Source organism: Rhineura floridana, chromosome 2, assembly GCF_030035675.1.
Source record: "Rhineura floridana isolate rRhiFlo1 chromosome 2, rRhiFlo1.hap2, whole genome shotgun sequence".
Classification (NCBI taxonomy): domain Eukaryota; kingdom Metazoa; phylum Chordata; class Lepidosauria; order Squamata; family Rhineuridae; genus Rhineura; species Rhineura floridana.
In genome coordinates, this window is record NC_084481.1 from 119,736,897 (window position 1) to 119,753,647 (window position 16,751).

The following is a 16,751-nucleotide window of genomic DNA, read 5'->3' on the forward strand; positions in this document are numbered from 1 at the left end:
TCTCTTCTTTTCTTAAGCCTAATTCACAGGCTACTGCAGAGACCCAGGACAGAGCTGCTTTTCTGCAGTTCCTTTCAGGTAGAGAAGCCTGCGTGGGCTGAGTGACATGGTTTCTTCCTACGACAACAGGGCCTGAATAAATAACAGCTGAAGATAACCAGGAAACATTCATATTTTTTTTAATTCACACCTGTAATAAAATTGCATTACATTTTTCATAAAATAAATGTTCCAGTTTATATACAGAAAAAACAGACTGTACAGAGCCCTCCCCCAACCCCCCCCCAAACTCACGAACATACAGGCAATGCAGTGCTCAGCTAAGCAGGCACAACTGTACATCTAAAATTGAAACTGCTTTGTGTTGTGGGGAGGGGAAAATACTACAATGTATGGAGTCCTTTGTGGACCAAGAATTAAAAAAATATTGCAGGCAAGCTGACAGACGCCCTTCACTGCTAGTGCGGCTGAACGTCCATCCCACAGTGTTTCAGCAAAGCAGGGTTTGTTATTGAACTTGGGGCTCAAAGCTTCCATTCAGCTGCCCCTCCTCATAGTCCATCTGACACAAGATCATGTTGTTCTTCAGGAAAAATTTGTCTCCCACACAAAATCTGCAGTACAGAAGGGAAAAAAATGATTGGCATGAGGAAATCAAACCACATATTTTAAAGAAAGGATCTGTTTTTACTAATCTCAGATAGGTGAATAATACATCCTTTTAAAGTACTATCTTCCATTGGCTTTTGAGAAACACAGAGGTAGATGTGCCAGCTGAAAATGTTTATTGTGTTTATTTATTTTATTTAAACATACATTTCTATACTGCTAAATTGGGGGGGGGAACTACTCAAAGCAACATAGGTAAAATCAACATAAAATCACAAGTTAAAAACATAAAAAGGCAAAGATCAGAAGAACATAAAACTGGGTCATATGGCAGGATAAGCTTGTGAAAATAGAGATATTCATGCATAGATAGATTCAAATCACTCTTTTTGAGCTGCTCTGAGCAATTTAGTCATTAAGAGACCCAATAACTGGGACTGGCCCTGCCATTAGGCTGAATTAGGTGACTTGGTCCAAGTGGCAAATATTAAAGTATAAGAAATGGCCTGTAATTTAGTTTAAAATTATATTTTATATATAGGAGGGAAGAGCACGATTTAGATTTTTTTGCCTCTAGTATCAAAAGGTCTTAGGTTGTCATCAATTATAACTGATAATTAGAAAGGTCAAATTTACCCTGTGATCTCAGGCCTCAAAAATCAAGCTTGCTCAATTTGTTTCAGCCTGAGATTGCATGGGACCCTTCTGACAACCCTTTCATGAGTTGGACCCTTCTGATCAGTTGCCTCTCATAGTGTCCTATGGCCACCACCAGGCTGAGACCTGCAGGTGAGAACTGGTACAACTCAGCAGGTGTCCAGACGGGGGAACAAGACCTGGACAGCTCACTGTGGAGCAGGATGTGGATTCATTGCTGCCCACGCATGCAAGTTTTGCACAGCGTTCACATGATGACGACCTTCTCAAACTCATGTCCCATATCATTTCCCCATTCAAACTGGATTTACTGTTTCTGCAGAAAATCTGAAGAAATAAAAATATAAATAAGGGTGGTGGAGAATAGGATGGCATTTTGGTAAGGATGACATTGTGTGGATGCTGTGAAAAACTTGCACGCATGGGTAGCACTGAATCCACAGTAAACTGCCATGTAGAAACACCACTAGGACATTACACCAGCCAGGAGCTGGAGCCAAATGAGGCTTTATATGGTCCTGCTGTCAAGTTCTTTTTTTAAAAAAAATACTTATTTAAAAATTTAGAAATATTACCTAAAACAGATAGATGAACATTAATGAATAAACAGAGGATCAACTTAGTAAGTTAATCATATACACAGATCTAGAACCGCTGTTAAGTTTGGTGTTCCTAGCTCCACCCTTTCTGAGGACATTGCTGGTGCTTAAAGAATCTGCCCTCGATTCCTCAGATACTGTCTTCAGTGGGGCAGCCTCATGGAGGTGGCATGGAAGCTACGAGGAGCCCTTTTTCCCTTCCAAGGGTTCTGAGGAGGAGTCATAGGAGATAGGTAGGGCTGCTTCATTAGCAATGCAGGCAAAGACTTCTCTGGCTCTTGGGCTCTTTTCTCACATGAGTCACTGGCAGGAAGGGGTCTCCTGTCTCTTTCTTTGGCTGGGTTATGCCCCCAGTGCATTCCCATTTTCTGTATCCCCTCCTCAAATAATAGGGAGGCTGACTCATGAACCATGGCATGACCTCTCAATGGGTAATCCCTCGCCAAAAAACACCACACCTTTGTTCTAAGACTACCTTAAGTCAACAAGCTCCTGTTGGTAATGAAACTAAATAAATTTTCTAGCTTAAAAACAAGGATCTACACAATACCTATCCAAATCAACTGATGTGTAGTCTAGTTGATAGAAACAGCAGTCTAAAAGAATCGTGGTCTTATCTTAGCTACTGAATGAGATCTTGCACAAAACTATCTTCTCTTGGCCTCTTCCCATCGTAAACTTTAATCTGTGTCTAGGTACGTTCTTTCATATTATATATGGAATGCTGAACAAATGTAATAAGATCCCTGTATCTATTTACTTTCTTTGAAACCCATATCTCCATTTTGATTAATGGCAGGTGAGAAAAATAGCCCCTTCAACATAATTCTCCCTCCTGCACATAAATAAATATGAGGAAGGGGGAGCAGGACCGTGCCTGCTGGCCCCATCCTCATATGTGCCCTCCATCCCCAATATCTTAACTTTCAGTGTGGTGTCTGAAGGAGCAAAGCTATGAACATATAGCTGAATGCATGGGCCCTCTATGTGATATAGGATCCTGAATGCTCACATTATCCAATCTCTTCAGATGTTGCACAAAACATGTGGACATGGGGGCAGGATATGGGATGTTAATACCACTCATAACACCATTTAGGTATGGATGAAGTAATTTTGCCAAGCCCATCAGCTGAGCTATAGACACCAACACTAACACGATAGCACCGTCCCTTCTTCACACATCACTAAGACACAACATTGGGTTGTACTGAAGGCTGCACAAAGGGCATTCTACTCATGAAATGGACTTTACCCTTCCTTCCTTCTCCCTGTGCACCCCCAAAATCTGAGCCAGAGGGTCCCCAACCCCTTGAAGCAGATTTTGAAGGTGTGCTGGGGGGCATAGGGGAGAGGGAAAATCTGTGTGAGTGGAACAGCGATGTTGGTTATAACCCATTTGTGGCCACAAAGCCACAAATTTTAATTGAAACTGGACTGCCACAGAGATAACATTCTACAGATTATTGCTCTCATCATGTTGTCCATATTTCCGTAGCCCTAAGATAACTCACACTACTTCCTTCCTTTTACAACTGATAAAGACCATTCTTTGCTACCTTATGTGCAATACCGAACTGTATATAGAAATTCCCTCACGACTTTGTTTATCTTTGACGGATGTGCAAGATTTTCTATATACAAGGTAAATTATTCTTTTGAGTGGAAATTGTCAGAGAGGCTTGTGCCAGTTAACTAATTTTATCAGAATGTCATTTAGGTTAAAAAAATGTTCCAAATATCGTTATTTGAAGAGCAAGGTTAGAGAAGTTGATATATAACACATATTTCTTGGTCTGTATTTAGGACAAAGAAAGGTTGGGGGAGGAAAGAGACAATAATTCCCTGATAAAATAACCCGAGAAGTTGTGGAAGAATACTTAGTGCACATTGAATGTATGAATGGAGTGGAGGTCTCAGATGCCACTTAATCTACTTCCTCTCAGCAAGGAACTAGGAACTAGCTACACACATTGCAAGGTAACTTGTTCACTGGTAGCAAGAGACTTCCTTGTGCCACCAGAGAATCATGTTTCTAAGCTTTGGAAAATTCATTTATAGCACAGTCCTATGCATATCTACTCACAAGTAAGTCACACCAAATTCAGTTTTCTCCTGAGAAAATAGGTATAGGATTGCAGCCTCAGTAGGCTTGCCCACTTATTGTCAAACAAGTGTTGACAAGGGCTAGAATTATCCCGCCTCACAAAGGAAAGTAAGCACATAGTCCAAGTAGGTATTTCATGGGGGAACTTCTTAGAATCCTCAGATACCTTCATGGACTGTGTCCTTACTTCTCTTAGTCCCAGTTCATACATGTCTGCAGTCATTTGAGAGCTGCTTCTCAGTGACCTAGTCCTTGTGAACCGCTATCGGGGAAGCAAGGGTCTTGGTTCCTTCTCAGGTGAATGTTACCTACCTGATCCCTCCTCCCTCAGCAAAAGGTAATGTTTGCAGATAGAAAGGAACCACATCATTCATCTGACCCATGTGGAAGACTCTGGTTAGCATTTATGTATGGACATCAGCATATATACTAATGCAGCAGCTTCCCCTTGGTCTGGTCTCATCCTTCTCAAGTAGTGCCTAAGTCAGGGGTAGCCAACATGGTGTCCCACAGATGTTGCGGGCTCCAACTCATATCTGCCTCAGGCAGCATGGTTAAAGATGATGGACGTTATACACCAACAATCTTTGCAGGGCACCATATTGGCCATCCCTGACCTGGATGTCGCTTGAGAAGGGTGGAACTAGAAAATTAGGAAGCAGTTTTCATGCTACTGTGGTAGTATATGTGCTGATGTCTACACATAGATGCAGTTCAGAGCCTACCAGAAGATCTCTAAAGAACAAATAATGTTATCCAGAGCTAGGTAGAAAAATTATTGGCCACATAACGGTAAAGGAAACCCTTCCTCAACCAACCTGTACATTGAGCAGGGCCGGCACCCCAGGTCGGGCCCTGACCAAGGCCCCCTAGGTCCCAAGGGGCCACTTAAGGATCCCCCCTTAGGGTAGGTGGGTAGCGCCCCCTTCTGTGATCCATGGCAGCATTGGCTCCCGACCCTGCTGCAGATTGCGAGAGGGAGCTCCGAGGCAGCCCCTCTACTGCCACGCCATCCCGTGACGCCTACCTGAATGCCCCACCTACCTCTCCCTTGACTTAAATGCTGGGTGTGCTGCAGGCACAAGCCTACCATAACCGAGATGGTGGTCGAGGTTTCCCTTATGGGTTGATCCCTTTGCCACCATCTTGGTTGATGGCAGGGATCCGTGTGCGTAGCAGGCATGAGTGCCATCAACCAAGATGGCAGCGGAGGCATCAACCCCTTAGAGAAACCTTGGCCGCCATTTTGGTTGATGGCAGGCTTGCGCCTGCAGGACAACTAGCATTCACCAAGAGAAAGGTAGGTAGGTGGGGCATGTTTGTGTGCATGCGGGTGCCAGGGCCTGGGGCAGGCTGGTGCCCAAGGGCCCCAGCATCCCTGGCACCAGTCCTGACATTGCAGAAATATTTGCTTCATTTAGAACTACTAAGTAGCAGTAGGTTCTGGTGACTGTTAATTTTCTGCTGTCCCACAGATTTTCTGACAGCTTGATATGATGACATTAGGCAAGAAGCTTATGGTTTCAATAGAGAAAGGTGAATTAATAGATTAGGTAAAATTCAGCTTGGTGCCCTATATCTACTCTCCCGATAAGAATTTCAGAACTCCTTTCAATACTACCTAGCTTTACGATTTTGGATTTATATTGGGGAGACTTCTATAAAATAATTATCACTCTAGTTAAAATCTGCACCTTGAAATTTGTTGTGAAAAGTCCAGGTCTCTCTAAGTGTTTTGCTGAATTGGAAAGGTTTCCCTTGTTGACTGAAAAAGAGACAGCTGCTGACTCGCTACTTATTTTTGCCTTAAACTGAGAAGCAAAAAACTGAAGGAGTAGTAATGCAAAATGAAGATTAAAGTCTTGCCACTGGCACAAGTGCAGTGTGCTTGACAGCTGCCTCTTGCCAAATCAGCGGAGGTTTCAAGAAGCAGGGTTAGAAGACCTTGCAAAGCATAAGGAAGAAATATGTTATGTTTTAGAAATGACATTTTGGAAGCTCCCAGGCTAGAATTTCAAAATGGGGTCAAAATAGCCCCGGGCCATGTCACACATTATACCTCAGCAAACCTGGGGGAGAAATTTGTTCAGTTCACATTTGAATGTGAACCTACCTAATTTGCACTTTCCAAATTAACATGCAATCTGAAATGTAGCTGTCCTTTAAAATCCACACCTCCAAATTTTGCGATGTAGTTCTCCAAACAAAATAATGCATGCAAAAAAGTGTGTATTAAGGTAAAGTATGCACAAAAAAGCATATATTAAAATCATATACAAAAATGCATTATATTAGGGGAAATTGCTTCTAAAAATATATACAAAATGAGTATATTTTGCATACAAATTAGTATATTCCCCTAAATGAGTATATTAGGAGAAATGTGCACAAAAAGACACTGATTTTCATGCAGCCTTTCTGTTCTAATATTCACAGACGAATGTAGAAATGGGGAAACTGGACTTAAAACTGGAAAAATCAGGAACTGAAAGGAATGAAAATCGACAGGTTTGTTCTTCACTCTCCCTGTTTTGCCACCGGATCTACACTTGACAGATGTCAGCCAATATAGCACCCTGAGTAGTTCATGATACAAAGATTTATAAGGACAAGTTTGTTACATTCATTCAACTTTACATTTGCAGGCCTACAAATAGAACACCTTGCCTTGGGTATGAAGAAGTGCACTGATAAGTCGACCAAATGTCAAATGGTGGTAGAACACATTCTTTGTGTGGAGAAGGTCCTAGTTCGATTCCTGGCCAATCCAGTTAAAAGCACTGGGCAGCAGGTGATATGAAAGAACTCCGTGTCTGAAATTCTGGAGATTTGCTACCTATCAGAGTTTGAAATATTGGGCTAGATTGACAAATGGTCTGATCTAGTCTAAGATAGCTTTTTTGAGGAAACCACCAAAAAGTATTATAAATACTACTACTACTACTACAATAATAATCTTCACCGGAGAGGTTCCCCATGGTACAGGAAGAAAGCCCCTTACATGCAAGATACTTTACAATATTACACTGACATAGCTGGAGGGCCAGGGGACTTGATTAAACTAATCAGCCAAGATGCTACAGCAAGCATTCACTTTGAGTTCAATCCGATACATGTTTACTCAGAGGTAAGCCCCACTGAGTTCAGTGGGACTTACTCCCAGGTAAATGGGTATACAAGTGCAGCCTTGAACTCAATGGCTTGGATCCTCAGTGTCTCTTCTGCAAATGGAAGGGCTGTTTTCAGTCGCAGAAGGCCAAGATTCCTACTACTGGGGGGGGGGAAGGGAACAGGTGATTTTCTTTTCACCTCCCTCCTTGCATCCTCTCACATCACTCTCCACACTGTTCCAAAATGGTCTCCAACTCTCTGGATCAGCTTTTCAGAAGGCATCGGGGAGGAGGAGAATTAGTGAAAATTGTTTCTCACCATTCTGCTGGCAGGAGCATCTTCTTGTTAGCAGAGTCCTGTTCACAGCCACTTAGGATCCAAGCCCATATGTTTAAATTGATAACATTGTTTTTTAAAAAAACAACCAGTGGGTAAACTGCCTTTACGATCCTTTCAAACACTGCCTATAATTCTTGAAACGAGGCCAAACGTTTAGAAGAAAAGAAAAGCAACAACAAAAAGACAAACAAATCCGGCTCTCCTCTAACAAATTGCAACAGAGCTATTGCCAGGAAATATTTTAGAAGTAACAGTTAACGCTGACAGTAACACTAACAGTGCACTTGCAGAAGATAATTAATGGAAATAGAGTGCTGAAGTAGTTTTGAGTTTGTGGCTTTAAAAAACACCAGCGTGCTAACAGCACAGACAAGTAATCTGAAATGAGTTTAACTTTTGATCATATATTTGTGTGACACATTTTAGGAAAGTGTGTGTGGGGGGCTATTCCATGACACACTTTTTGACATTTTTTAAAGCACTGGAGTTGGGTGATGGAGGACAATTTCAGAACGTAAAGGCTATAAGTTAAAACAGAGATGGGGGCCTGTGGTCCTCCCAGTGTTGCTGGACTATAACTCCCATCATCCCTGACCCTTGCCCACTGTAGGTGGGGATGATGGAAATTTGAGTCCAACAATATCTGGAGGGCAACAGGCTACCCACCCATCCCTAACTTAAAATGAGTAATGTATGAGTAATATTTATTTATTTCATTTATGCAATAAACAACAAAAGCATCATAAAAACATTAATAAAAAATATAAAAACAATTTCAGACTCAACACAGATACAGACTGAGCTCAAACAAGGCAGGCACTGATTTTGTTTCACTCCCTTCAGATACAGAAACTTCAATATTATGTGCTCATCAGCACTTTATAAACTGATGCAAGTTATGAAAAAAGCAGGAGTTCCCTCCTGTCCAACTTTTGGAAATGTGTTCTATATATAAACTTAACCTTACGTATGTTCAGTCGTACTGAAAGACTGTGAGGTACAGCGATTAGAATGTTGGGCTTGGCCTGGGTAGTGCTGACTTCAAATCTCTGCTGAATCTTGTGTGAACTCGAGGGTGGTGGAATCATATGAAACATAGGGCTGCTATGACGATAAAAAGAAATAGCTCCACAAAGGCTGCCCTGAGAGCCTTGAAAGGAGTGAATACAATTTTTAAAATTATAAATATAGGATTTTGATCCTATGGCTGAAACTGCTATGACGGTGAGTAGAATTCTATGTCTGGAAAGCCAGGAAAAATTGTGCCTCTGCCAAATTTCACAGAATATCCCCATCCCACCCCAGCCAGCTTTGCTCTAATTTTTCATTAGGGCTGCTAAAGCTTTGTGGCAGCCTCAGAAATTCCTCTGTGTACAAAAAGAGGCCCGCAGCATCCAATGGGAGGAGAAGAGAAGAAACCTTTTTGTCACCAGCACAGCACCCAAAAATCTTCAATATATTTTCTACACACAGCATTGGGAAAGGCACCACAGACACATTTAAAGTTAGGACAGCCAATGAGATCTTATAATATTCTAGTAATTTTCAACAAAGGTAGACAGAAAAATTGGGATATCTATCTGAACCCACTAGATGTCACTAGAACCTCAGTGGAATAGACTATCAAATGGGACAGTTTGATTTATTGTGCCTGACTCTTTTATATAGAAAGGCCATCTACTCCAAACAAATAATGCCAGCTTTGTGTTTGATACACGCTCTCCAATAACAGTCACCCAAAATGACAGCATTCTTGATCTCACTTTGGATATTTTATTTGGCCAGGGGAAACTACACTGACTTCAACGAAAAGCTAAATTATTTTATAGGAATTGGTAAGGAGGAATAGCCGTTATGTATGTACTGGGTTTGCATGCTTGGGAGACTGTACAGATGTGGAACAATGGAGTTTTGTGTAAAGTGAACAGATTCATCACCATGATGCTCTCAATGGCAAATTCACATATCACTGGTCATTGCTTTTACCACCATGCGGCCAAAAGGTGAGCACCCTTCACACATGAATCCGACGAGGGAGTCTCCATGGGATCACCACAGCAGGGTGGTGCTGCTGCCCCTGCCCTCTGGCTGTTCATGTATTGGTGTGGACATCTGGACTGTCAAAGCCTTCATATGACCATCTGCTTGTGCACAGGTGTCCACATGATCAGGACTCCTGATCACATGGAAGGCTATAAGAAGCTACTTTGGCAGAGCAGACGTCCATGCCAAGGTGTGGACATCCAGAGGGCCAGCAGTGCAGTTCCACTTGCCAGTAATCACATGGAGACACCTTTGTGTCATTCACACATGAAGTAGGCTGTTGTCTGAATGCTTTGTCAAGCAAAAATGGATTTAATAATAATAATAATAGTAATAATAATAATAATAATAATAATAATAATAATAATAATAATAAAATTTAATTTATGTGTCGCCTATCTGGCCGATGGCCACTCTAGGCGACGTACATGCAAAGGTTAAAACACCATACAGTAAAATACAATAATACAATATATGAACAGTACAGTGATACAGGAGCGATAACAATACTAGTGCAGGGTAGGAAGCATATCAGTTATAAAAGTTAACCCTCCCCAGAAATCCCAAAGGCCTGTTGAAAGAGCCAGGTCTTTAAGCTTTTATGGAATACATTTAGGGAAGAGGCGTGCCGTAGATCTTGTGGGAGGGAGTTCCAAAGGGTGGGGGCCGCCACTGAGAAAGCCCTCTCTCTAGTTCCCGCCAATCTAGCTGTTTTTGTCGGCGGGATTGAGAGAAGGCCCTGTGTGGCTGATCTTGTCGGCCGGCATAATTGGTGGCATTGAAGGCGCTCCGTTAGATAAACTGGGCCGAGACCGTATAGGGATTTAAAGGTTAATACCAACACCTTGAATTGGGCCCGGAAAATAACTGGAAGCCAGTGTAGATCGAATAACACTGGTGTGATGTGATCCCGGCGGCGACTATTCGTAAGTAGTCGAGCCGCTGCGTTTTGTATAAGTTGTAGTTTCCGGACCGTTTTCAAGGGTAACCCCACGTAGAGCACATTACAGTAATCTAATCGAGAGGTGACCAGGGCGTGTACTACCAGTGGGAGCTGATGAACAGGAAGGTAGGGTTGCAGCCTTCGTACGAGGTGTAGTTGATACCAGGCTGCCCGGCTCACTGCAGAAATCTGAGCCTCCATGGACAGCCTGGAATCAAGTACAACCCCGAGGCTGCGGACCTGGTCCTTCAGGGGTAGACTCACCCCATTGAACTTCAGGTCAACATCTCCCAACCTTCTCTTATCCCCCACGAGTAGCACCTCGGTCTTATCGGGGTTCAACTTCAGCTTGGCTTGATAATTCAATCTTCCTTAGTGTGGTTAAGCAGCAGCATGCCAAGTCACAGTTCATGCATGAGATGAGCTTTTTAGATTATCTACAGTATATGACAGGATAGCATTGTTCATAGTTGCCTCAAAATTACAAAATTCCCTCCTGTTCCTGCCTCTGGAAACTCTGAAACCTGAACATTTCCCAAAAGGGGCTTCAAGACTGGGTTGGCTTTGCATTGTTCATTTGCAAGTGGGATATTTTAGCCTGGAATCTTAATGTGTCAGGACTCCTAGGTTTTATGATTGTGTGTAGATGGGAAATATGGTTGTTATTCACTAATGGACAAAAAAAGTTGTGGTTTAAGAACGTACCTATAGCCACAGCTATTTCTATCAAACCTTAAAAAGCAGGGAAATTGGGCAGCTATAGTGAATGCACCAGGGGAGCAGGAGACCTGAACTCCTCTCTGAGATATTGTACTGCCCTACAAATGTGTAAAAATGCATATACAATTTGGGTTGGTCTTTCACAGTCCAATCCACTTGCTGTGTAGCTTGGAAGAATTTGGTAACATGTGCCTCTGAGCATATAGTGAATGGTTATAACACCTGCCATCTCCAAAGATGGAGAATTACATTTTTGTATGTTTGTTGCTGTTCTTACTTTGCTTCATTCCTGTGTTACTACTGTTTCTACAGAGAATCTAACATAGAAAAGTATATTTCTCTCATTATTCATCCTAGAAATCTGTGTCAGATTTATTTTTATTAATTTCAAAGCCTTTTTATTGGTCAATGTCATATGATGGTGAAGATAGCCTTTTGTGTTTCAAACTGGAGGTTATGTTCTATTTCTATCACCAGCTGAATATGAGTCAACAGTGTGATGTGTCTGCAAAAAAGGCAAACACTATATTAGGCTGCATTAACAGAAGTATAGTTTTCAAATTGCGTGAAGTATTAGTTCCCCTCTATTCAGCACTGGTTAGGCCTCATCTCCCTAGTCCATGATATAATTGTGGATGAGGGTGCCGACCTGGCTTGTATAACCGAGACCTGGGTGGGGGAGCAGGGAGGAGTTGCCCTTTCCCAGCTTTGCCCACCCGGGTATATGGTTCAGCACTGTGGTAGATCCGAGGGCCGGGCAGGGGGGTCGCTGTGGTCTATAAGAGTTCTTTTCTTCTCACCAGGCACCCTGTCCAGACGGCGACTGGCTTGGAGTGTCTCCACCTTGTGATAGGCCAGCGAGACAGATTGGGAATTCTGTTGGTGTACCGCCCACCTTGCTGCCCAACAGCTTCCCTAACTGAGCTGACCGAGATAGTCTCGGAGGTGCTGTTGGGATCCCCTAGACTTTTGGTACTGGGGGATTTCAACATCCATGCCGAGGCTGTCTTATCTGGAGCAGCTCAGGACTTCATTGACGCCATGACAACAATGGGGCTGTCTCAATTTTCTACTGGACCAATGCATGTGTCAGGACATACTCTTGATTTGATCTTCGCCACTGGACATGGAGATGGTGATCTGCAGGTGGGGTGTTTTTCATCTACCCCATTGTCATGGACAGATCAGGAAGTTGACAAGATGCTTGGACTGGTGCGTGCAACCACGTCGGTACTGGACCCTTGCCCCTCCTGGCTAGTTAAAGCTAGCCGGGCTGGAACTGCCGGCTGGGCCAAGGAAGTGATCAATGCCTCCTTGAGAGAGGGAGTTATCCCTCGCTGTCTCAAGGAGGTTGTAGTGAGACCTCTCTTGAAGAGGTCGTCCTTGGACCCAGATAATTTGAACAACTATCGACCGGTAGCAAATGTTCCATTTCTGGGCAAGGTCTTGGAACGGGTGGTTGCCAGCCAGCTCCAGGTGCTCTTGGATGAAACCGATTATCTAGATCCATTTCAATCCGGTTTGAGGCCCGGTTTTGGCACAGAAACAGCCTTCGTTGCCCTGTATGATGACCTTTGTCGGGAGAGGGACAGGGGGAGTGTAACTCTGTTGATTCTCCTTGATCTCTCAGCTGCTTTTGATACCATCGACCATGGTATCCTTCTGGAGAGACTTGCGGAGTTGGGAGTTGGGGGTACTGCTTGGCAGTGGCTTCGCTCCTACTTCGCGGATCGTCTCCAGAAGGTAGTGCTTGGGGAGCATTGCTCGATACCCTGGACTCTCCATTGTGGAGTCCCTCAGGGATCGGTTCTGTCCCCCATGCTTTTTAACATCTACATGAAGCCTCTGGGTGCGGTCATCCGGAGTTTTGGAGTGCGTTGCCATCAGTATGCTGATGACACGCAGCTCTATTACTCCTTTTCATCTTCTTCAGGTGAGGCTGTTGGTGTGCTGAACTGTTGCCTGGCCGCGATAATGGACTGGATGGGAGCTAATAAACTGAAACTCAATCCAGACAAGACTGAGACGCTGTTGGTGAGTGCCTTTTCCGCACAGATGGAGGATGTTCATCCTGTTCTGAATGGGGTTACACTCCCCCTGAAGGAACAGGTTCATAGTTTGGGGGTTCTTTTCGATCCTTCCTTGTCACTCGAGGCTCAGGTAGCCTCGGTGGCTCGGAATGCGTTCTACCATCTTCGTTTGGTAGCCCAACTACGCCCCTATCTTGGCGGTGATGACCTCGCCTCAGTTGTTCATGCTCTAGTGACCTCTAGATTGGATTACTGTAATGCCCTCTATGTGGGGCTGCCCTTGAAGACGGTTCGGAAGCTGCAGCTAGTGCAAAACGCAGCAGCCAGATTATTGACGAGGACCAATCGGTCCTCATATATTACACCTGTTCTGGCCCATTTGCACTGGCTGCCGATTTGTTTCCGGGCCAGATTCAAGGTGCTGGTATTGACCTATAAAGCCTTACATGGTATGGGCCCGCAATACCTGATGGAACGCCTCTCCCGCTATGAACCTACCCGTACACTTCGTTTGACATCTAAGGCCCTCCTCCGAGTACCGAGTCATTGAGAAGCTTGGAGGGTAATGACAAGATCCAGGGCCTTTTCTGTGGTGGCCCCCGAATTGTGGAACAGTCTCCCCGAGGAGGTACGCCTGGCGCCTACGTTGTTCTCCTTTCGGCGCCAGGCTAAAACCTTCCTATTCTCCCAGGCATTTTAATACATTTTAATATACTTTTATGTATTTTAATGCTCTAATGCTTTAGTTATCTTAAATATTATTTAGTGTTATTATGCATTTGTACTTTATATCTAGTGATTTTTGCTGACTTATTGTATTATTGTATGTTGTACACCGCCCAGGGAGCCATTGGCTATGGGCGGTTTATAAATGAAATAAAATAAATAAATAAATAAACAAATAAATAAATAAATAAATACTGCGTCCAGTTCTGGTCTCTGCACTTTAAGAAGGATGCAGACAAACTGGAACAGGTTCAGGGGAGGGCAACAAGGATGATCAGGAGACTAGAAACCAAGCCCTATGAGGATAGACTGAAAGAACTGGGCATGTTTAGCCTGGAGAAGAGAAGACTGAAGGGAGATATGAAAGCACTCTTCAAATACATGAAAAGTTGTCACACAGAGGAGGGCCAGGATCTCTTCTCAATCATCCCAGAGTGCAGGACATGGAATAATGGGCTCAAGTTGCAGGAAGCCAGATTTCGACTGGACATCAGGAAAAACTTCCTAAGAGCCATACAACAATGGAACCAATTACCTAGAGAGGTAGTGGGCGCTCTGACGCTGGAGACATTCAAGAGGCAGCTGGACAGCCATCTGTTGGGAATGCTTTGATTTGGATTCCTGCATTGAGCAGGGGGTTGGACTTGATGGCCTTATAGGCCCCTTCCAACTCTACTATTCTATGATTCTATGATTCTAGTTTGGGTGCATTAACAATTGAATCTGAAACTGCAGTTTGATGTAAAATCAGACTGATTACAATATGCTGCTACTTTAGCAATGACTCTAGCTGTTGGGAAAAAACAAACTTGGCCTGCCCAAGATACATGTTTTCAGCCTGCTATGATTAAACCATTCCACTTAAGGAAAGGTGGGCATGGTCAATTAAAAACATAGAGCACATTTAAAATTTTGCTAGAATATATTTCACCTCCCACTGTTTTATTTTGTGCAAACTGAGACACTCCTCATGTCCATTGGAAACTATTCTGCAGAATAGTCAGGGCTATTATTCCACAATTGGTTTAGGAGTTTTTTTAATGTTGCAAAGTGTTGCTGTACTTCACATATTCACAGAAACAGAAGCAAAAGAAAATGATTTACTATAGGAAACTTTACTAAAATTGCAAAGTAAATCAAACATACAGTATTTAAAGTGACTATCTAATCTATATCAACTGTCTTAATATAGTTGCTTCCTCCCTGCTAAAGCAAGATGAGCACAGCACATGTCTTGTTTCTGTTCTTTGGGCTGACTGCAGGTTTGATCATTTGCATGCTTATTGAGTTCAGTGGGATTTACTCCCATGCAATCATGCTTAGGATAGGTAAAACTGACCATGGGGGAGGAGGAGGAGGAGGAGTGGAGAGGAGAGGGAAGGAGGAAGGGAGGGGAGCAGAAGGAGGAGGAGGGGAAGGAGGGGATTGGAAGGGGAGGGATGAAGGAAGGGGGAGGGAAGGGGCAAAAAGGAGGTGATGGGAGGGAGGAGGAGAGGAGGCAAGTTTGATCATTTGTATGCTTATTGAGTTCAATGGGATTTACTCCCATGTAATCATGCTTAAGATAGGTAAAACTGACCATGGGGGAGGTGGAGGTGGGAGGGGAGAGGAAGGAGGAGGAGAGGGAAGGAGGAGGAGAGGGAAGGAGGGGATTGGAAGGGGATGGGGAGGGAGGGGCAAAGGAAGGGGAAGGGAATGGGCAAGAGGGAGGGAATAGGAGGGAGGAGGAGGGAATGGCAGGTTTGATCATTTGCATGCTTTTGGAGTTCAATGGGATTTACTCCTCTGCAATCATGCTTAGGATAGGTGAAACTGACCTGGGGGAGAGGAAGGGAGGGGAGGAGAAGGGGGAGGGGATTGGGTGGGTGAGCACAGGGCAGAGGGGAAGCCCCTTTCCTTTCCAAAAAGAAATTATTGTGAACCATATCATTGTTTTTCAGGGTTTCCCCCACTTTTTTATTCTACTGCAGCCACATATAGTCTCCCACCCAAATTTAAACCGAAGCTGGCCCTGACCACATCCACACCAGACCTTGATTTCATTTTAGACAGTCATGGCTTCCCCCAAAGAATCCTGGGAAGTGAAGTTTGTGAAGGGTACTAAGAGGTGCTAGGAGATGCCCAGTTCCTTTCATGGAGCTTCAATCAGAGTGTCTGACTGTTAAACCACTCTGGCCACTGGCACTCTGTCAGAGGAATAGGAGCCTCCCCTCAGCACCCTTCACAAACTACACTTCCCAGGATTCTTTGGGGAAAGCCATGACTGTCTCAAGTGAAATAAAGGTCTGGTGTGGGTTAGTGATTAGTGTAGCCAAGCAGCTGTGAGTCTGGCTTTTAAAGCACTGACAGTTGGTTCTTACTGAGCATGCCCGGCCTTATCATTGTGTTGAATACTGAATTTATTAAATTAATTAAAAATCAGCTAAGCATTTTTAAAACTTTTAAACTGCAGAAGATGAAGGTCAGAGTATGGGGCAAGGTCAGTAATAGGATTACAGGTACTCTGTGAACATGGCTGATTTTTAATTAATTCTAACAAATGATGAGACCACAGACAGAAAAAAGTCCAACAGGGGTCTGCTTTTTTTCCTCACTTACATTTTGAACTCTCTATTCTCTCTGACTCTTTTGTGTACCGCCATTAAAACTTAGAGGGTTGTTAAGCAAGCATGTCTGAGTTTAAAACCATAAGTTTTATAACATTTTGTTTTGAAATGAGCTTATGGGAAACAGAATGGCATGGGGGTATATTCAATTTAACATTATGGAATGCGAAAAATCCATGCTGGCTATACTATACAGCCACTCTTGTGGCTGTATAATCTGCCTTGAAGCACCATGATACAAGGGGGATAAAAGTCTAACTA

General features: G+C 43.4%; 1 protein-coding gene across 3 annotated transcripts in view; it reads right to left on the reverse strand.

The window, feature by feature from the left end:
• Positions 1-200: 200 nt before the first annotated feature.
• Positions 201-16,751, reverse strand: part of LMO1 (LIM domain only 1) — a 150,997-nt gene continuing 134,446 nt past the window's right edge. For all 3 annotated transcript variants that reach the window (XM_061613112.1, XM_061613111.1, XM_061613113.1), the window contains exon 4: positions 201-614. In XM_061613112.1, the coding sequence (XP_061469096.1) occupies positions 509-614 (106 nt within the window). In that variant the 3' untranslated portion in view covers positions 201-508. The remainder of the gene's footprint in view (positions 615-16,751) is intronic.